General features: G+C 40.1%; 1 protein-coding gene across 4 annotated transcripts in view; it reads right to left on the bottom strand.

The window, feature by feature from the left end:
• Positions 1 to 23,047, bottom strand: part of LOC124883046 (anoctamin-4-like) — a 106,489-nt gene that overhangs the window by 7,622 nt on the left and 75,820 nt on the right. For all 4 annotated transcript variants that reach the window (XR_007042072.1, XM_047389897.1, XM_047389895.1 and 1 more), the window contains 11 exons: positions 12,032 to 12,114; positions 11,671 to 11,811; positions 9,332 to 9,496; positions 7,877 to 7,913; positions 7,580 to 7,691; positions 6,585 to 6,642; positions 5,889 to 5,986; positions 4,319 to 4,461; positions 2,115 to 2,267; positions 1,899 to 2,046; positions 1,636 to 1,755 (listed from right to left, as the gene is read on the bottom strand). Coding sequence is in view for 3 of the 4 variants with exons in the window: in XM_047389897.1 (XP_047245853.1) it covers positions 1,636 to 1,755; positions 1,899 to 2,046; positions 2,115 to 2,267; positions 4,319 to 4,461; positions 5,889 to 5,986; positions 6,585 to 6,642; positions 7,580 to 7,691; positions 7,877 to 7,913; positions 9,332 to 9,496; positions 11,671 to 11,811; positions 12,032 to 12,114 (1,258 nt within the window). In the remaining variant the exon portion in view is untranslated. The remainder of the gene's footprint in view (positions 1 to 1,635; positions 1,756 to 1,898; positions 2,047 to 2,114; positions 2,268 to 4,318; positions 4,462 to 5,888; positions 5,987 to 6,584; positions 6,643 to 7,579; positions 7,692 to 7,876; positions 7,914 to 9,331; positions 9,497 to 11,670; positions 11,812 to 12,031; positions 12,115 to 23,047) is intronic.

Here is a 23,047-nt window from a genome sequence, read left to right as displayed (position 1 = left end):
ACCCAACAATGAAGGGACAGAAAACTGGAGCTTAAATACAACTGAGAACTACATGGAAACACATGAAACTGGGCAGGCAGAAGGGGTCTCGGAGGGAGGGCTAGAAAAAACAAAACAAAACCCAAAGTTTCAGCGGATGACCCAGAGGTTGTGCCGCAGAGACACAGAGTTTTGGAGGCTGGCAGTGCTGATGCAGGAACATTGGAGGTGGGCGAACAAGACGCGTACAGAACCCACTGAGAACTTTGCCGGGAGGTCGACCGAGTGGCTCTTGGAACTGAAACTCATGGAGGAACTCTGAAGCCTGGGACTGACGGAGGATGTCTGTAGCCAGAATTCCTGAGCTTTACCTTGTCCTTTGACCTGGCGTTGGAAGTACTCAAAAAGAGTGATGACCTTCCACACCTGGTGTCTGGTTCTTCATTTGGTTGGGTACTTCTGTTATATTTTGTGGAGTTGAAGGACCAAAACGGGAACCGAATATGGGCAGGTGCATGGTGGCTGCACATATTTTAATGAAAAATTATTAACTTACAGACACGAAAGAAACACAGAAACCATGTAGACAGCAACGGAAAACCCAACAAGGAAGGGACAGAAAACAGGAACTTAAATACAACGGAGGTGAAAAACTACATGAAAAACAGGTGAGTGCACATAACAAAAGGCAAACAGGTGTGGATCATGAAAATTATTTGGTAATACATTTTTCACATAGAGCTCATTAAGAGGCTGTATTGTGATTCAGGAAAATGTTAGTAAAGTGAAAAATATTAAAGATGCACTAAGAAAATCAGCAAGGGAGCTAAAAACCCATTTTTTTGCAATCAGTGTACATGCTATTACAAGAGGAACCAGTTTTGTTAGCCACTCTTTAGTGTAGAAGTTGTTACAGAAGGAAGAAATTAGAAGTTAGCTATTTTCATCATCAAAGAGTTGTAAGAAGTGCGAAAGGTGAAAGACGCTATCTAAAAAGAACTTGTATTCCAAGTATCCTTGACTTTGATGGATAACTGTCATTTTCTATTTTTGCATTTTTGCAAAGAAAACTGCAGGATGATGCATTGTAACCATCCTGGGTACGTTTCACCTAACTGGCAAAAAAGCTAACTGACCTATAGCTGCCTTGACTACATACAGATAAAAAAAGTTGCTCTGATTAATCCTTGCGAGGCTCGGACCTCTTTGTCATTGAATGAGAACAATTTACAAATGTAAGCTTTTGGAAATATCATAGTTCAGGACAGGGTCTAAATACTCTGGAATACACCAAGAGACTGATGTTTACAGTTAGTAATGCTAATCATGCTGGCTTTGCTAACCCTTACAAAAGATGCTGAAGACAGTTTAAAAAGTCAACTTCAAATCTCTTTGTGTTGCTAAAGGGCTAGAGAAAAAATATTTTCAACACTGTTAATTGCAGTTCTTAACTAGAAGTTGGAATTGGCTAAATGTGTAATGGCAGATGCAAAGGTTTATAAAAACTAAAGATCAGAAATCAGCCACAAAACTCCAATTGGTGCATCTCTAAAAATACTATATGCCAAACCTGTCCTGAGGCTTCTACAATTTTTTTGGTGTTTTATTTGTGACACAGACACACCTACACAGATTGCATACTCGTTCAAATTTTACCTGCAGTACTTCACAGCCTCTTCAAAAAATTCAGAGCCATTAGTTCTTGGCTGAGATCTCTTCTCAAAGTCAGAAACTCGGAAGATAGACAAACTGGCATTGACGTAACCCATCATACACCTGAGGAACACAAAATAATATTACTGAATACAAGGATTATCTAAACTTGAGATCATATGCCATGTAACATGAAATAAAGAAAAAACGATGAACTCTTACATTTTAAGAGTTCATCGTTTTCCATTATCTTCTTGAAATCTTACCCCTCCCCGGCTCGACCCTGACCAGCACAAGGTCCGTATTTGTAGGCGTAAACAAGGCGCGGGATGAAGTCTGTGGTGACAGCGATGACAAAGGCGTTGGTGATGACAGACAAGATGCCGATACCCTCCAGAATGCCATACCAGATTCCTGAGACAAACAGAAGTTAGACATAAAGAATCACCTTTTCAAAGAAGAATTTGTCACCTTTTATTTACCGATGTCTTTGGCTTGTGATGGCAGAGGTCGCCGCCACTGTGTGACAAATTTGTAGGCATCTAAACGGATCTCAATGATGTTGTTGATCAGCGCTAAGAGGGGAGCCAGAGGAAATGCTGCCACAAAGATGGTGGTGAAGCCAAACTGCAAAACTGAAAGAAAGAAAACACGTCTTTAGGAGCCTTTTGAATAGTGCAGTATTTGTGGATTAGACTTCATCATCCAATTAGTTCTAAATCTATCTGCAGTGTGATTGATGTGTGTGCATGTTTACTATCTCTTCTAGCTTGGGATCTGGTATTTAGGTGGCAGAGTTCTGAAACAACTGACATTTATGTGGGCACTAGAAAGTGAGACCGAAGAGAAGAGTTGTCATAATTAATGCAAAAGGCCACTAGAGAGTAAATGAGTGTGGTGGTAGAGCTGGGAGTCAGGGATCGAAAGAGAATGATTTCTGCAATGTAGGTGGAAATCAGTTATGTGAGCTTTGTGGGATAGTGAGACGACAGCCAGTCCTTTAACCTTAAAACAAAGGGAAATGTTGGCATCGTTTATATTAAAAATGGTGCAGCTCAACTGACTTTGTGGAAATCCTAGGTTTTGTCATTGTTTAATTAGACAGACAGAAATTTGACATGAACCAATATTTAATCTGACAGAGAGGGAGCTATGTGGAAGAGATTAGGTGAGTTTAGAGTAAAGGTAGAGCTGGATGTCATCTGGTTAACATTTAAAACAGATATTGCCAAGATAAGCATAATATTCGATGTACATAATGAGACCAAGGACAACACCTTGAGGAACACCATTTAAACCTTTTATTTATTGCCCTGAATGTGGATGTGGGCAGGTTTCTGCAATAAGCTGTTTTCTTTTCCTCTACTTATGAAGATCAACAAACCTCTTTTTTACCTGAATGGTATGTTTTCCTGTCTTTACCATTGAGTCCCTAGGAGAAACGGGCCTCTGTATCACATCAAAATTATAACTCAGGGAAACAGGAAATGCATTACTATTTGAAGATTTCAAGAGAATCTGATGTTCCTAAACAGTAAAGTAGACATTAAAAAGTGCTCTATACAATTTTAACCTGCTGAAAAATTATTAAACCTGTTTTTTTACATGTTCCATTGTGAGATTATGCTGCTTCAATAAAAGATGAATCCATTTAAAGGCCTATAGAACATCTACACACTGGCTGTCAATCAATCCAAATTTTTTTCAGTCACCACTAGAGGTCCTCAAGATTCCTTGGTTGCTTGTTCCCCTCCTCATCAACAAACTGTATTACATTTTAACAAATATTGTTCAGGTTGAACACATCATATATTTATTAATTTTGTTGTAGCACAAATAAAAGTCTCTGGCGTCCCTTTGTTGCAGCACTGGAAAAATATCAAAACAGTCATAATTTGACATTTTGGGATGAAGTGTATTTGTAATGATGTGCACTTTATTTTATTAGGAATTTCCATGACTGTAATAAAATAATATTCGGGGATAAAAAGTGTTTTCATAAACAAATGGATCTGGTTAAAGGAAAATCTGAGCTTTTATTTGTTACATGGTTGTTACCCAAGTTTCTGGACTTTTACATTCAATGCACAACTTAGGTATTTAGATGAAGGCTTCTTGAGACAGTTAGCCTCTCAATTCACTCATTATATAAGCTATCTCACCCATTTGTTAATTGGTAAAAGCAGATATTTTTGCTAGATTATGGGTTACTTAATGAAACCCCCTCTTACCTAAAGCGGTTTGATTAACAAAAACAGTCAGAAGAGTTATCTCGCACTTTAAATATCAGATAACCGACAGCATGGTGCTATTTTTCAACAAAGTATTATTATGAACAACGAATTCATCATTTCAGAGGAAATACTGCTTGGTCTGAGTGTAACAGTGCCAAACGTAATTCCTGTCTGATGCAAATGTAAAAGAAATGTGTGTTCATATGTCCTGGGAATAGAAAGGAGAAAACCGGAGCAGATGAATGTCACAATTACATAACCTGAACATCAGCCGCAGCAGATCAGCCTGATGATGAAAATATTTTTTATTTGAAAAATTGATGATACGGTAAGAGATTAAACTGTGTAATGCATATGAGGTAATCTCATATAATCGCATATATGTAATCTAAATATTTCCTGCAAGGCTCAATACAAAACAGAAACAGAAAATGAATAGAGGTCCAACTTACTCATCTTCAGGTATTCATCAAAGAGTCCATAAGCATTCATTGACTGTAGGTTGTAGTCCTTCTCCCACTGGGGGAGGCTGGCCTTGGGTATGTGGCCGTGCTCCCTCTTTAACCTCTGTCGGGTCCACCAATTCTGGATGAGTCTAAAAAAACAATGGAAGATGACCCAAGAGACACGTTACTTCTAAAGTAGAGTACGATTCTTTTAGTTTAGAGGCATTAGTTGTGTGCCCATTGAATACAGGCATTCTGCCCATAATCATATATTTTAGAAATCCGCAAGTAACAGTTCTCCTAAGGTCAAACTCAATTTATCCCAGTAAACTCCAATTTGATTTACTCATCCGCCCTTGTTTGCTTTGATTAAAGCACTTTGATGTGCCATGATTTGAATGTTATGCAATGTAACGAAAAAATAACTTGTCTGTAAAGAATTGTAAGGAGTAGTTTTTGAAGTTTCGGGGGACCAAATTGAATCTGTTGGTGTAAAGGTTTTTACCAAATATTGTCTTCTGTGTCAATAATGCAGACCTGTATGTTGATAAAATAGGTTAAACGTAACCTGAAGTCAACGGATATGCGCATAAACATATGCACAAAGACAGGCCCACACAATGATGAGATCTTAACACAGTTTAGAAACTGAAAGTCAGCAGCAAAAAAACAGCAACCATCTTCATCAGCCATCATGTTTAAGGCCCTCTTCACACCAGATTAAGACCGCCCCACAGTCTCCAGGAACTCCATGACCATATGGTTGTTGTTAGATCATGACATATTTGGGAAACATAATTTCCAGCTTGGTACTGTGATGTTGACACTTGGGAAAAATGTTTTTCTCGCTTCTTTATCGGCCTTCCAACCACGGGTATCATATTAGTAGTAGAATGTTTCCTAATAGTCTATGGACTTTCCTTTTTCTATATGGCAGCTCCACCATCAGTTGCAGGCTTGCTGTGGAGGCCTTGTTGTGGAGGGGCAAACACGGATCACTGTGAGCTAAACACACCGAGGATAAGAAGCCTTTGGGTTTTCTTTATGAGTTGTGCTGCTACTAAGGTTAAAGACTGTTATAAATCAGTCACAGCTTGTGCTTCTCACTCACTCACTTTGAATACGGTGTCAGGACATTTCATGTTTGAACTGCTGCCTGAAAAACACATGACTTCCTCCAGTAAACCAATAGTCATATGCACAATTTGGAGGTGCGTGCTTCTCTCTAGGAGCCCTCTCCATAGAAAGAGATGATCTCAATGTACTGGCTTGCAGATCATGCAGGGTTCATGTAAGATGCTTGGTAGATCACTTTAAGTCCAGCTAGAGCAGCAGCGGTGTGTAAAACAGGTCAGATTTCTTGGAGTGGAGCCAGGTGTCTTCACTGACATTATGGTTAGACTTGCATTAGTTTTATCATTTGCTCCCACTGGACTCCTCCACATCATATCCAGAGTAAGTGACAGTATATAAAGTTTAACAGTCCTTAACCAGAGCACAGTCAAATTGTCAAAGTGTAGAACCCACAACAGAAAAATAACAAAACTGTCAAAAAATGAACAGAACCGGAACCTACGGGTAGCCGAACTCCATGAAGTTGTTCCACGTCTGTTTAAGTACCATAATGATGCCCATCTGCATACAGAGGTCGATCAGACAGCCACTGGGATGGCACTGCAGCAGCACAAAAACACATCAGATCAGCAATGGCAAATAAAAAAACCAAACACACTGCACTAATGAGGGTTATCCTGAGTATGATGGGTATTGTTAGGAATTCCAATAGGGAAATCGAAGGATTTCGGTATGTTGGAACCTTACACATTTTTGAAAACATTTTCTTCAACAACTTGTCACTGTGATTCATACCCTGAACAGGATGTCTTCTTGCAATCTTGTGCGTTTTACAGAAAATGTTCAGCATAAGCCAGTACGTTTTCCCGTCACAGTCATGATTCTCCATGGCTACAAAAGTCTAACTGGGCTCCACTTGTGCTGTTCTCATCACATTAGAGGACCTTTCCAGTTCTGCAGCTGCAGAATCACAAGTGGGACTACATTAGCTCAGCAGCAAAAATGCGCGTTCAGGATTTTGGTCCCAGCAGACTACTTCAGTGCTTCATTCTCCTTGCACGATCCCAGAAGTACCACTTACTAGTGATGAGGGTAAATGTTTGGTGTCTGGGCATACAGTAATAGCACAATGTCTAATTTCTAACTTCATGAATCCATAATTCTTGGTTGCTCCTTCATGGGAAAGCTCATTACTCACTTCCTCCAGTTTCCAGCGATTGATAAGGCGTAGATATGCGCCTGGCCGACCGGTGAATCTGTCAATAAAACAATATTACTGACAATCATAGTCAAACGTTTGGACAAAAACATTCAGTAATTTCTAAAGGGCTGAAAATGTGTTCTCAATCACACTTAAAGTGTGCTTTATTGAGTTTGATAGAGAAAAATGTCCTATAATGGTTGGTTTTGTTTTTGTCCATTCTTTTGTTGTAAAAAGTAAAAAAAAGAAATTCTTCAATAAAAATTATTTTGAGTAAAACAAATAGCTATAATCTCCCCTGGTCTTATCTAAACAAATCATGGAGAACCCAAAGACTCTGAAAGCAGTGCCTAGAAAGAATTTTAAAACAATATTTTCTAACTTCCTATAGTAGTTAGCTGTGCTGCAGAGCCAATGCTAAATTGGACGTAAACAGGAAGAACAGGAGGAGGTTCCGCTTCCATTTTCAATGCTCACAGTTCTCAGCATATTAGCGTCCCTGCATATATGGAATACATGTGCTCCTTATGGTTTTATTTTATCAGAAGACAATTTTTGCTGAATGAAGTTGCTCAATCTCTTAGCCACCAAAAGGGGGCAGTGGTCTTTTCATTTCCACACACACATCTTAGGCTGAAAATTTTCATAACATTTATTTCAACAACAAATGATCTATGCATAGGCGTGGCTTTAGTTTGTAGGTGGTTTGCTATGCATTTGAGATTATGTACTCAGATCTCCAGATGTATTACAAAAATGATTAGCATTAATGTTTACAATGTCAACAGTACTATTATTTGTACTTTCATTTTTAGAATTTACAAACATTTCTTATTTTCTAACTTTAGGTCCGCTTATACTTTACTTCTCTTTTTTTTATTTTGCTGTTTAACATAGTTTCATTCTCTACAGCTGCCTTTACATTTACTGCAGTTATGTTGTATCTAACAAGTTGGATGCTAAACTGTGCAACTTGGAGATGATTTCCGCACCTTCCCAAAAAGAAGGCAATGTAGAAAGTTGAGCTGTTGAGATTGACGAACTGAAAAAGGAACATCTTGAAGGTAAAACTGTTCTCCCACTCTGACTCGGTCCTTGGCTGCTCTGTAGCCACAGATAAAGGAAAAATAAAAGATCAGCCAATCTTAAAGTCTGAGACTTCACAGGTTCTTTCCTAGATGCATAAGTGACATTCAGTTTATTTAGATTTCTGTTTTTTAGGATACCAACAACCTATTGGATAAGACAAGTCATGAACTTCACTTTGAAATGTGTTAAAGTCCACTCACCTAAATTTGTGAGGAATAGAGCAACTTTTTCATAAAGCTGTAAAAAAATAGGAACTTTTTTAAGCATACAAATGAATGCATTTATAATCTGTCTTATACATGCATACACCACATATATATATATATATATATATATATATATATATATATATATATATGTGTGTGTGTGTGTAAATATACCTTTTTCACATTTTGTGAATTTATAATTCCACACAATTTCTTTTCTTTGTAATTTGTTAATTAGGGTGTAATTAAATCCCAGTAGCCAGGAGGCCCATGGTCATCCTGGAGGAGCTGCAAAGAGCCACAGCTCAGCTGGGAGAACTATTAGTAGTGCACTCTCCAAATCTGGCCTTTATGGAAGAGTTTTTTCATGTGATGGTAGGTCAAATCAAATACTTTTTTAGTCCTTGTTAATACCCTTCAGATTTAATTAAGAACCAGGTGAATAAAGACAAATAAGTTTAGTAAGTCAACTTCAGTAAACATGAATACAGACAATGCTGCATTTCTGTTAAAAGCAATGCAAAGGCACTAAAGTAACATGGAACTAAATGTAATTTGACACTTTTTTCTGAAAATGTAGGCATAGTGAAGACTTTATTTAAGGCCCTTAATTGATATAGATGTTTTTGGCTTTCTAAATCGCTGCAGGAACCACGGAAGAGAGACAAGCAGAAACCTCCAGTCCAATTTAAGACTTTCCACAAAGCCTGTAGCTGACACGGTAAACATCTGCAGTAAATTGCTCAAGTCAGATGAGACCCAAATTGAACTTTTGGCCAAATACCATGTCTGTTGAAAACCCCTGCACACTGCAAATCACCCAGAGCACACCAGAAACATGGTAGTGGCAGCATCATGCTGTGGGGATGCTTTTCATCAGCAGGTCCATGAAAGCTGGCAAGAGTTAATGGGAAGATAGATGGAGGGAAGACAGAGGGGTGTAGATCAAAGTATATAATATAATATAATATAATATAACATAATATAATATAATATAATATAATATAATTTAGAACAGCCCAGTCACAGTCCAGACCTAAATTCATTTGAGAATCTGTGCCAGTGCTTGGGAATTGATAGTCACAGCTGTTTTTCATCCATTCTGACAAAGATTGTACTGTTTTGCAAGGAAGAATGGGCAGAAAATTCAGTCTGTAGATGTGCAATGTTTATAGACATGTCCCAAAGAACATGCAGCTAAATTACAGCAGTGCACCAAAGTGTTGACTCCGGGCTCTGAAAGCACTTTTCTAATGCATAGCACACTTTTGAAATTTTTATGAAAAATCCCAAAATAATATAGTGTAGTTAGTTGTCGTAATGTGACTAAATTGTCAAAAAGTTCAATGGATGTAAATACACCATACATTAGCACAGAAAGGGTTTTTTATCAATCAAACGCATGTTTCTTTCTTGGCTGCAGAAGTTAGTAGTGCATGAGTAACTCACCACATTGAGAAGCATGATGACACAGAAGTTGATACAGACAGCAGTGCTTGTTGTCGCCACCTGAGAGTTGTTCCTGATGAGTGCCCAGCCAAATGCGGCGAAGGTGCTGACGGTGATCACACGGTAAATCACGATGCCAAACACTGCAGCAATCACCACCAGTATCTGGGAGATCATAAAAAGAGTAACATAAAAGTGTGTCATATACAGTATAGCTGGTAAGTCTTGCTTCTATTAAGTCAATATTTCTGCCTCTTTTTTTTAACCCAACTTCTGGTTTTTAGTTGTTTAAAAAAATAACAGAGCGGCTTAGAGAGAGAAAGTGAATGAGATGAAGCAATGGCACTGATGGCATCTGCATAATGTGTGGAGGTGCTAAGACGAAACGATTCACATGAACAGGAAACAGGGTGAATGAGAATGGGGCAGGTGTGAATGAACAGGGTAATTTTAATAATATTTTTGGGGAAAACTAAGAACCAATTGCTTGTTTCTCAAATAGATTAAAGGTCTCAAAGATGAGAATTTTAAAGATGCTAATATCAGTATATAACTATGCCGTCACACAAACAATTTAAAAGTGGTGGAAGCTTCCTCAGGACTATTACAAGCTTGACTTTTAGTCGTTGTTAGCCAAACCTGTCACACAACTACTTCATACAAGGATTCAATAACTACTTCCTGTGTTGTTTCAAAATAACTAAAACAGGAACTAGACATCGCCTCTTAAGACAGACTTCAGTTTAACAAGAAATATCGTGGGATTTTAAGATGGCGTTACGTCCATATTATGTACAAAATATCTAAAAGACTGACATTTAAAGAGGACTTTTTATCACCAATGTACCATTCTTCTCTTGCTTCCGAGCTCACCTACCTACTCCAGATTGCAGTCGGCACACCCTGCATCCAATCAGTAATGACGAGGTGTTGAAACTCAGAGCTCAGGGCTGGGAATGACGTTACTCCTGAGTTTAAGTGGCAGTATCTGGATTTTGCTAATTATTGTGCTGCTAACAACTAAAGCTCATAATGTACTTTAATTAAACTTGGATTATTTATTTGTTTACAACAAACAGATCCAATGCATAGACAGAAATAAATAGTCAGTTTAATCCAATCATATGGACAAATTCAAAGTCAATTACGGTAAGTCGGTAATCATTTATTTCTCCCCTTGTTAACACATGGGTGGAATATATAAATAAAAAAGTAGTTTACAGCAATCTTCTTCTCTGCAGTCCATTTGCTTGGCAGCCATATTGGGTTGTAAACTGTACTATGGGCTTCGACGTTCCCAGTTGGAATTCCAAAACTCAGGGGTATTATAATTCAATTTCCAACTGAAAACTCTATAAATACAACCTTTGAATAAAAAAAAAGATCTACTGTTAACTCCTGCCTGGTTTATATTTTCTTGTTTTGTTTTTGACTTCCTTAAGAACTGTCCACACTAACAAAGATTTAGCAAAATGAAGATTTTGTCCTGGGTTAATTCTTCCCGTCGATGTGGAAATTGTTTTTTTTTTTAAAGTTAAAATTATGCAAAACCCTTTCCAAAGTGAAGGGTTTTTAAAAAAAATCTGAGGTATACACATGTGGATTGGACCTCTGTAGAAAACTGAAAATTATGCAGCCACTTTCACATACTCACTGTACTTTCTGTGCTAGAAACCACGGCAGTATTGGAGGTGTTCTCAAAAAATCTGTCTCACTTTATCCTGACTGAGTTTCCATTAAACTTTAATATAAGACAAAGAAGCTAATGATGACAGGAAATGGTAAACAGTTCCCACGAAGACATGATTTTTGACCCAAGACTGCTTTTGCCACAATCACGATCTCAAACTGCCGCCAACTAATGTGACTCAGCATCAGTATTACAGCTTTTTTGACAGACATCAAATAGACTGTAGATGCAGATTTTCTAAAGATGGAGCGAAAAATATTTGTTTAAAAATATTTCTTGACTAGAGTAGCAGCTGCCAGAGTTTGTTTCTGCTAATTAAAAGGCTTTTTCCTGTGCCGTAATGTGCCTCCTGCTTGCTTATGTTTGGGTCTTGTGAAGTTATCTTATGTTAGAATACTTAATTAAGTTCTTTCCTATTTTAAAAGCAAAGATTCTGTAAAATGAACTGTAAAAGAGATGTTTAATGTTAATGAATGAGAGGATAATGCAAAAATGAAACTATATATAAAAATATTATACAAATATATAGAAATACATAAGAGATATGTGACTAGTAGCTTACTGTATATTTGAAACATTTAAATAAACAAGTTGAAAAATTAAGAAGTTCAAGCCATATTTACATATAATTGATGTCTTAAAAACCCACCATAAAGAATATTCCAGACGATGAGACGAGGAGGCGACTGTACTTGTCAGTGAATGCCTGGTAAGGCTCCGGTTTTCCAGATATAGGGTTCATTCTTTCCTTCTTTGAGTATTTGGCCTCAAATTGGGGTCTTATTTCATCCTAAATGACCAAAAGGAGGGTATGGAGAAAAAAATCCAGTAAACAACATGGGGGAGATGAACATAATATTTAAGTAATATATGAAGCAAATCAAGAAATCTAAGCCTCATAAAAACAGAACTTCATGTAAAATGAAAATTAAAAATGTATAAAAAAAATATTAGATTGGCAGGATTAACCAGGAGTATAAAGATAAAGAGAAGAGAGAAATATGGTTTACCTCTTCTTCCTCCCAGTCAATGAGATCCCAGTCGTATGCCAGGACAGCTCTCCGTCTTTTCCAGAATTCTAGGAAGACTGTTGCTGAAGGACACAAATTGTTACTTACTATTAACTTACTATCAAACTGATGCGATCTTTAATTTCCTTGCCTTATTTACATAAAGCCAATTATGCAACAGGAGGAATATCCCATTCACACTGTACAGCAACTCGACCCACCATACCGTTTGACTAAACTAAACCTAAAAAAATAAACACTTTTTTTTTTGTTACAAACATATATTTTTTATATTCTTTACATTTTATACTTTATATTTATATTTTGGGTCATTTGTATTTATGTCGGGATCTGGGTTGTGTTTGTGTTTTTGTGCTTGCTACATGTGTTCAGTGTTTCAGATGGTGCTGGAGTTCTCAGGTGTGCTGGGTGACAGGTGCGACTTATTCTACTGATTACTTGGAGGAGTACTTAAGTAGGAGGCTGCCGGCACTTTGACACCAGAATGTTTTTCCTTCAGTGGTAACAAGTTCAGCCAACACTAAGTCTATGCTTTGTTCCCAAGTAACTTTGTTTATGCTCCTTCGCAGATTGAAACCCTGAACTTTGGGTTGACTTTGTTAAGCACTGACTATGTGTCCAGAAGTTTCTGGACAACCAAGACGTTCCTACTTTCTTAGGGCTTCGTCTTTTAACTACTGCTTCAATCTGAATTCAGATCAAGCTGGCAATTCCCTGCTTCCTCCGTTTCCTGGACCAGGGCATAAGCGTACCCTGTCCACCCTCCAACGCAAGTATCTGCACATTGAAATCACTCCTGAAATCATCAAAATCATTCACCTGAACAACTTGAGCTTCGACAACCTGGATACCGTATTCCTCTTTCCCTGGTGACCTGACCACACCCACATAGTAAGCTGCTTAGTTGACTATCAGAATTACTTATCTTTTGCTCAGTCTAATTTAGTCCCCTGTTTTCACCAGTTCTCTTTCCCTCTCCATACAGCTAAAGATTCTTCAGTTCTCGTTCCTTGATTGTTTGTCACAATAAAAGCAATTTTTTCACTAGATCCATTTCTCTGCAGTGTTCTTCTGTATGTGGGTCAGATCTATTACAAAAATGGCAATTTAAACAAAATGAGTCTTATGAAATGTTTGCCTACTTGTAGACACACAGTGGACTGTTTATTTACTAGTCACTCAATAACTCTTAATCCAGTCTTCATTTCTTATTTGAGGAAATCTTTTACGGCTGTTTTATATTCACTGTGCAAAAAAAGTACATTTTGTACAGCAATAAGTGCTGCTTGCACAGTATATATAGATAAAAACAGATATTTATATACAGTTAAGCCTAAATTATTCATATCCTTGGCAGATTTAGGTTTAAACTATTTTTTTTTAAATTTGCCAACATGTTTCTGCTGGATGAAAGTTATATTAACGTTTACAGTCCAGATTTGAATCTGATAAAGACTGTGTGGAGGGAGCTAAAGATTAGGGTGGTGGCAAGGAGGCTTTCAAACCTCAAAGACTTGAAACTTGTCACCAAAATGTTTGTCACAAAAAAAAACATTCTAGGACTTAATTATATTTTAAAAACCATACATGAGGGCAGAAGTCTTTTTATAAGTCTTACCTACAAAAGATTTTTACAACAGCTTTTACATCTTTCCAGATCAAAACAAATTCTAGTTTTCAACTCGCTGCTCATGTTAAATTTAGCTGGATCTGGGTTTATTTACTGGGATTTAATTAGTTTGCCCTGAACCATTAATGAGGGCCCATTAATGGTTTGCTGTCAAACCTGATTAGGTTTGACAGCAAACATTCTCACACCACATTTAAAATGCGTGATTCAATCATTTTTTCTACTATACAGTACAGTAGTTAACAGAGACAGTGCTGACGCACGAAGGTTAGGTTGTTTGTTGCTGATCAAAGTCCTGTGCATGGCTTACTCATTAAACACATGTTTATCTGCTCCTCTGCTTCTAGCTGCTCTAATCAGTGGCCTTTATTCTCAGTGTCTCTACACTCCTGTTAGTCCATTCTGTCTGCCATGTCCATGTCCCTATTTACCACACAGCGGAGTGAGATGTTTTGAATGTGAAAGACTCAGCTGTCTGGGAAGGGCCCAGCTTTCCGCTGGGAGCCCGGCAGGGAGCACATGCTAGAGAACCATAATGAAGGGATTTGAGAGCATTCTCTGTTTCTAGTGAAGCTAAACTGTATTCATTAGGACAGCAGCGCTAACAGAAGAGAGAGGCAGGAGCTGCAAGGTTGGTATGCTTTCCATCAAAGTTTTCTTCAAGGTTGACAAAGACACTGTTATTTGCAAACTGTGTAGCGGTGAAAACAGTTTTCATCTACCTTTGATTCATTTTTTTTGTGGTCTATGCTCTGATTGCTGTATGGATAAATGTTTAATATGTGTAGGTCACGTCTAGCTGTGCATTTTGAAAAGATTTTACTTTAAACGCACTACAATTGCACGATGAATGTCAGACGTTTCAACATTTCAACATTATTCATCTCTTTACAAGATAACAGCAGTTGTTTGAATCTAAATACACTCTGCACAATGTAACCCAGGCGAAGAACGCTTTCTTTAGTGTAGCTCTGTTTCTGTGAATGAAAACCCCTGCTCTACGTGTAATAGAAAAACCCTCTCAGTCAGATTAATGCTTGTATTACAAAATTCCTGATTAGCATAGTTCAGTTCCCATCATTGGAAGATGTGGGCTTTCTTTATCTGTTGTTCTCATAAAGCGAGTGTAAAGTAAATACATTTTCTGCTGCTTTGAAAGTATTTAAGAAGGAATGCTGCAGCCTTGTTCTGCTCATCAAACACACTTGATTATTGATCATCATCAGAGTGAGCACCTCAAAAGCAAGAGTTTGCTGATGAAAAGAAGTAAAGTGATCAGTGATAATCTTAGAGAAGCAACTGTTACCACCCAATCAAGGGAGGCTTTTAAGTTCCAAACCATTCAAGGTTCATCAGTCTTAATCGTAAAACATCTAAGATGGCAGCCAATCTTCCAAAAAGTGAACGTTCCAGCAAGTTTACCCCAGGTTTAGAGCGTGCAGTGTTCTGATAACCTCCATCTTAAACTCTACAGTCATTGGTAAGCCAGTTAAATGTTCCAGATAATTTCAGTAAAATTAGCAAAAGGTTGAGCAGTTACGCCTTGTTACAACAGTTGCCAGAACGAGAGATGCCCCTCTCTCCAAAAGGAACATTTCAGTTTAATCTATGATAACAAGGTTTGATCTGAGTCAACCACAAGACTTCTGAAACTTAATCCATGCACAGATCAGCACAAAACAGCTCATACCATCCATAACCCATGTTGGTGGAGGAGTGATGATTTGGAATTTTTTGCAACCACAGGACCTGGGTATCTAACAGTGTTGGACCACTTGTTTGCTGAATATTGGACCATTTGCACGTTGCTGGACGCCACTATGCCTTTCCAACGTCATCGGCCATTTTGTACCGCAGGATAGTCTGTCCTACAAAACCCAACGGCCACTGCGGCTGATATGACGGGGCCGTCCCAGGTCTGACGTCACAGGAGGCAATATAGGAAGGAACATTTGAAAGAAGCTGCTTTTCACGCTGGAGACCAGACCAGCAACTGAAGCGCATCATTTCTGCAGAAGAGTCCCAAGTGGATTTAATTCATTCTCCTTCGTTGGCCAACGAAAAATTCATAAAATTCATTGTTTTTGTATTTTGTGTGTTTTTATGTTTTTCGAGCCACAATCCTGTGGTCTCATTCAGTAGAGAGGAACTTCTCAACATCAGAGAGTCCTCTCTTGGGATTTTTTCACCATCTTTCATTGATCCGAGGTTCACTGAGCTCCTGGCAAGCGGAGCTGCGGCTCTATAAGGGATACTGCGCCGAAAGCGTCGGAGAGGAAAGCGTGCTGGCGCGCTGGTAAAGCTCTGCAAAAGAGGACTTCGCACACCACTGCCTTCAATCCACCTGGCAAATGTCCGCTCTCTAAACAACAAGATGGACAAGCTGCTTCTTCTCACCGGTAAAAACACGGACCTTCACGGATCAGCGGTTCTCTGCTTCACCGAGACATGGCTGAGTGAAAACGTCCCGGACTGAGCACTGCTGATGCCGGACTTCCAGCTGTTCAGAGCGGATCGCACCGCAGAGCTATCGGGGAGGAAGCGAGGAGGCGGAATCTGCTTTTATATACAGGTCCTTCTCAAAATATTAGCATATTGTGATAAAGTTCATTATTTTCTATAATGTAATGATGAAAATTTAATATTCATATATTTTAGATTCATTGCACACTAACTGAAATATTTAAGGTCTTTTATTGTCTTAATACGGATGATTTTGGCATACAGCTCATGAAAACCCAAAATTCCTATCTCACAAAATTAGCATATTTCATCCGACCAATAAAAGAAAAGTGTTTTTAATACAAAAAACGTCAACCTTCAAATAATCATGTACAGTTATGCACTCAATACTTGGTCAGGAATCCTTTTGCAGAAATGACTGCTTCAATGCGGCGTGGCATGGAGGCAATCAGCCTGTGGCACTGCTGAGGTCTTATGGAGGCCCAGGATGCTTCGATAGCGGCCTTTAGCTCATCCAGAGTGTTGGGTCTTGAGTCTCTCAACGTTCTCTTCACAATATCCCACAGATTCTCTATGGGGTTCAGGTCAGGAGAGTTGGCAGGCCAATTGAGCACAGTGATACCATGGTCAGTAAACCATTTACCAGTGGTTTTGGCACTGTGAGCAGGTGCCAGGTCATGCTGAAAAATGAAATCTTCATCTCCATAAAGCTTTTCAGCAGATGGAAGCATGAAGTGCTCCAAAATGTCCTGATAGCTAGCTGCATTGACCCTGCCCTTGATAAAACACAGTGGACCAACACCAGCAGCTGACACGGCACCCCAGACCATCACTGACTGTGGGTACTTGACACTGGACTTCTGGACTTCTGGCATTTTGGCATTTCCTTCTCCCCAGTCTTCCTCCAGACTCTGGCACCTTGATTTCCGAATGACATGCAGAATTTGCTTTCATCCGAAAAAAGTACTTTGGACCACTGAGCAACAGTCCAGTGCTGCTTCTCTGTAGCCCAGGTCAGGCGCTTCTGCCGCTGTTTCTGGTTCAAAAGTGGCTTGACCTGGGGAATGCGGCACCTGTAGCCCATTTCCTGCACACGCCTGTGCACGGTGGCTCTGGATGTTTCTACTCCAGACTCAGTCCACTGCTTCCGCAGGTCCCCCAAGGTCTGGAATCGGCCCTTCTCCACAATCTTCCTCAGGGTCCGGTCACCTCTTCTCGTTGTGCAGCGTTTTCTGCCACACTTTTTCCTTCCCACAGACTTCCCACTGAGGTGCCTTGATACAGCACTCTGGGAACAGCCTATTCGTTCAGAAATTTATTTCTGTGTCTTACCCTCTTGCTTGAGGGTGTCAATAGTGGCCTTCTGGACAGCAGTCAGGTCGGCAGTCTTACCCATGATTGGGGTTTTGAGTGATGAACCAGGCTGGGAGTTTTAAAGGCCTCAGGAATCTTTTGCAGGTGTTTAGAGTTAACTCGTTGATTCAGATGATTAGGTTCATAGCTCGTTTAGAGACCCTTTTAATGATATGCTAATTTTGTGAGATAGGAATGTTGGGTTTTCATGAGCTGTATGCCAAAATCATCCGTATTAAGACAATAAAAGACCTGAAATATTTCAGTTAGTGTGCAATGAATCACAAATATATGAATGTTAAATTTTCATCATGACATTATGGAAAATAATGAACTTTATCACAATATGCTAATATTTTGAGAAGGACCTGTAAATGAAAGTTGGTGCAGAGACGTGAAAGTGCTGGAAAAACATGTAGTTCTGATCTGGAGTCATTTTCCATAATCTGTAAACCGTTTTATTCAACGAGAGAGTTTTCCTCGTTTATAATAATCGGCTCATATTTTCCACCGCATGGCTGCACTTCTGCTGCTGAAAAACATCTTGCTGAGCTGATTACAGACCTGGAGAAAAAATACACGGACTCTTTCATCATAATACTGGGAGATTTTAACAGAGCAAACCTCTCCAATGAACTCCCCAAATACAGACAGCATATTAAGTGTCCCACCAGAGACAAAAACACACTGGACCATTGTTACACAGCTTTAAAGGACTCATATCATGCTGTTACCAGGGCTGCTCTGGGTTTTTCAGATCATTATCTAATCCACCTCATCCCAACCTACAGACAGAGACTAAGAGCTTCCAAACCCAACGTTCACACTGTTAAGAAGTGGACTGAGGAATCAAAGCAGATGCTATAGGCCTGCTTTGAATGCACAGACTGGACTGTTTTTGAAACCTCAGCCACTGACTTAAACCAACTAACTGATGTGGTGACATCATACATCAGTTTTTGTGAGGACATGTGTGTGCAGACCAAGACCTTCTGCACCTTTGGGAACCATAAGCCATGGTTTACTCCACACCTCAGGAATATGCGCAGGGATAAGGAAGAAGCTCACAGCAGTGGAGATTGGGTGTGGTACAGGCAGGCCAGGTACAGACTAACAAAATAGATCAAAGCAGCTAAGAGAAGCTACAGTGAGAAGCTTAAGAACATCCTTTCTACTGGTGATGCTTCAGCTGTATGGACTGGTCTGAGAAACCTGACTGCCTACAGGAGCCCCTCCACCCATCCTGAACAGAGTCGTCTCCTGGCCAACCGTCTGAATGGCTTCTACTGCAGACATGACAAGAAGCCATTCACACCTCAAATCATCTCCTCCACATCCCATTCAGGAACAAATTTGACCCTCCTCTGCCTGCACTAAAGATCTCCGAGGAAGATGTAAACAGGCTCTTTCAGCGCATGAAAACAAAGAAAGCTGGAGGACCTGATAACGTCTCTCCATCATGCCTGAAAGCCTTTGCAAATCAACTCGCTCCGATCTTCACAAGGATCTTCAACAAATCACTGGAGAAATATGAGGTCCCCTCCTGTCTCAAACGATCCACCATCATCCCGGTTCCCAAGAAACCCACCATCGTAGGATTAAATGACTACAGGCCTGTAGCCCTGACGTCTGTGATCATGAAATCCTTTGAGCGGCTGGTGTTGAAGCACCTGAAAGACATCACAGGCCCCCTGCTGGACCCCCTGCAGTTTGCTTAACGAGCAAACAGGTCGGCAGATGATGCTGTTAACTTAGGTCTACACTTCATCCTGCAACACCTCGACCGTCCAGGGACGTACGCCAGGATCCTGTTTGTAGACTTCAGCTCGGCCTTTAACACCATCATACCAGACATCCTCCACCAGAAGCTCATCCAGCTCAACGTCCCAGCCTCCACCTGTCAGTGGATCAACAGTTTCCTGACAGACCGACAGCAGCAGGTGAGACTGGGGAGCATCTTCTCCCGAACCAGATCAATACGTACTGGTGCCCCCCAGGGGTGTGTTCTATCCCCACTCCTCTTCTCCCTCAACACAAATGACTGCACCTCATCGGACTCGTCCGTAAAACTCCTTAAGTTTGCAGATGACACCACTGTCATTGGACTGATCCAGGACGGTGATGAGTCTGCATACAAACAGCAGGTGGATCGGCTGGTACACTGGTGCGGTCAGAACTACCTTGAACTGAACCCACTCAAGACTGTGGAAATGGTGGTGGACGTTTGAAGAACACCACCCCCATACACCCCCTCACCATCCTCAACAACACTGTATCGGCCGTGGACCACTTCAGGTTCTTAGGAACCACCATCTCTGAGGACCTGAGATGGTCTTCACACATAGACACTGTTCGAAAGAAGGTCCAGCAGAGACTGTACTTCCTGAGGCAACTCAAGAAGTTCAACCTTCCACAAGAGCTGCTGGTCATCTTCTACACTGCCATCATTCAGTCTGTCCTGTCTTCATCCATCTCAGTGTGGTTTGACTCATCCACAAAACAGGACAGGTCCAGACTGCAACGAATAATCAGGTCTGCAGAGAGAATAATCAGGGCTGACCTTCCCTACATCCAGGACTTATACAGGTCTAGCGTCAGGAAAAGAGCTGCTAAAATCTCTGCAGACCCCAAACTCCCTGCACATAAACTGTTCAGAGTTTTACCTTCAGGCCGCCGCTACAGAGCACTGTTCACTAAAACCAGCCGCCACAAAGACAGTTTCTTCCCCCAGGCTGTTTCTCTGTTCAACATTCAATAGAGTACAGAACAACAGCATACAGATGTTGCAAATGCACCTTTTTATTATATATGTGTATATTGTACATTGTAAATATGTCATCAGTCAGCCATTTTCTACCGCTTATTCCATAGTGGGTCGCAGGGGAGCTGGTGCCTTTCTCCAGCAGTCTATGGGCGGGAGGCGGGGTACACCCTGGACAGGTCGCCAGTCCATCGCAGGGCAACACACAAACAACCATGCACACACTCATTCATACACCTAAGGGCAATTTAGAGTGACCAATTAACCTAACAGGCATGTCTTTGGATTGTGGGAGGAAGCCGGAGTACCTGGTGAGAACCCACGCATGCACAGGGAGAACATGCAAACTCCATGCAGAAAGATCCCAGGCTGGGAATCGAACCCAGGACCTTCTTCCTGCAAGGCAACAGTGCTACCAACTGCGCCACTGTGCAGCCCTAACCCTCCCTCTAATTGAAATGCTGTGGTGGGAACTTGTGTGAAACTAAATTCTGCAAATCTCAATGAACTGAAGCAACAGGCTGAAATTTGTTCAAAAAGACAAAAACAGAATTTCTACTGAGGTTGCTTCTACAAGTAGCTGAATCATTGAGTGTACTTAGTTTCCCGATGACAGTATTGTTCATCTTTAAATTTTTTCTTTTTTTTCCATGAATCTGTGTCCCAGAATGGGGCAGGTGTGACGATAGATGACAATACAAGTCCAAACAAAACAAGGGAGAGGGCTTTCCTTTGACAAACTCTGTGTTTTCCTGCAATACTGGAATACACAGTAACAGTAAAGGCATGGTGAGTGAAGGAATCTTTAGCAGATTAACTGGCTGTCAGCAGTACTTTAAGACCTGGCTCAAAAACGTGGTTATATTGGTACCAGGCATGGTTGAGGTTGCGGTGCTCTTGCTGCAGAATCCAAGCATCCAGCAAATGTTCTGGTTGATCTTGGTGTTTGAGACATTATGCAGAGGCAGAACACTTGACAGAGTATCCAAGTAATAAATAAGAGACACGGCACAAAGGAGTCTGACCAAAAGACGTCTTGCAAACAGCCTTTAACAAGAGCAAGAACATTGTCTTTCTGTGGTTGGAGCATCTAAGAAAGGGCTTCACCTTTCCAGTGGATTTCTAATCTGCCAATGCTCTCAGAGTTCTTCATCCCAAGGATTTAACAGCCAGACACAAACATGGTGGGGTAGTAAATGTTTTTTCTGCATCTACATCTCAAGGACAAGCGAATATAATAATGTGATCATTTTAGATGGGGAAGATAGGAAGACAACATAGAGATGAAAAGACAAAGTCATCTGTATAACTGAAAATCCATACTAATCAGACTAATGCCTACACCTTAGCCTTGACACTTCTACTGAGGTAGTTTCATAAGCAGTCACACCTTGAAATGTGAAGTAAACCTCTCATGTACAGACCTTTTTAGAAATCATCCTGGAGGTGACAGGTCTCAAGTGACTAACAAGATAAACGGGTGGGTCATGTGACTTTAATACCCCAATTAAAGTCACATGACTCCTAACAACAAGCTTGTTGTTAGGAGCCTGGAACTCAGGTCCAGAACTGAAGAAGCCTTCTGACTGAGATGTGAAACATATTTAAGGAAAGAAGAAGATATGTTGCTCTCTATTTAATTGTCTAGCACAGGGTTCTGCAATCTGTGGCTCTGGAGCCACGTGTGACTCTTTAGGTCCTCCACAGTGGTGCTTCATAACTTTGACCATAAAGACATGAGAAATGCTTTTAAATGCAAAGGTAAGTAAGGAGTTCTAGCTTTATTTCTCAGTTATTTACTTGCAAAGAATTTCCACAGCAGAATGACACTAACGACACAAGGAAATCTTTGTAGTCTAGTTGGATGTTTGGTCATGGGGCTGCAAACTACATGTTCTTTATTCTTTTTCCTTAAATTTGGAACATTTCAGTCAAGAATATGGTTTTATGTCTTCTACTAAAAATTTATTTCTTTGCTCTGAAACCTTAAAAAAAAAAAAAACTAAAACCAAGTATAATTTTTTGTTAATTTAACTATAAAGTTTCACTAAGGTCACGGTTGGGCAGTTGGTAGCTACCAACTGGTTTGACTCCCTGCCAGGGGGGTCTTTCTGCATGGAGTTTGCATGTTTTCCATATGAATGCATGGGTTCTCTCGGGGTACTCTAGCATCCTCCCACAGTCCAAAAACATGACTGTTAGGTTAATTGGTTTTTCTAAATTGCCCTTAGGCGTGAATGGGTGTGTGCATGGTTGTTTGCCCTTTGTGTGTGTGTTGCCCGGCAATGGACTGGCGACCTGTCCAAGGTGTACCCCACCTCCTGCCCATCCACTGCTGGAGATAGGCACCAGCTTCCCAGCGACCCAATATGGAAGAAGCAATAGAAAATGACTGACTTCACAAAGGTTTTTATGGCTTAAGACAAATTTTATTTATTATGAAGTGGCTTAATGGACTGTAAACATTTCTGACCCCTGTCCTAGTAGCTTGAACAATGTTGAAATTTGCAGGTTGGCTGTTAATAGATTTATTTTAGCAAATGAAATATTTAATTAAATAAACCTTTAGCTATATAAACATTTGTTTCTGCATTTGTTTGAACAGATTAGCAGTTGGAGCAGTAAGGGAGCTGGGCAATGGGATTCATTCAAAACCAGAACCTGACTTTGGGCTTCATTCAGACAGACAGCACTTTCTGGGAGGCCACCACCACATTATCAACCGGTACTGGACCATTCTTACCCATCTTACTCAATATTTGTTTTAATATTGCTTTGACTTTTCTTA

Source organism: Girardinichthys multiradiatus, chromosome 17 (assembly GCF_021462225.1).
Source record: "Girardinichthys multiradiatus isolate DD_20200921_A chromosome 17, DD_fGirMul_XY1, whole genome shotgun sequence".
NCBI classification, from domain to species: domain Eukaryota; kingdom Metazoa; phylum Chordata; class Actinopteri; order Cyprinodontiformes; family Goodeidae; genus Girardinichthys; species Girardinichthys multiradiatus.
This window is presented reverse-complemented; position numbering and strand designations above follow the sequence as displayed.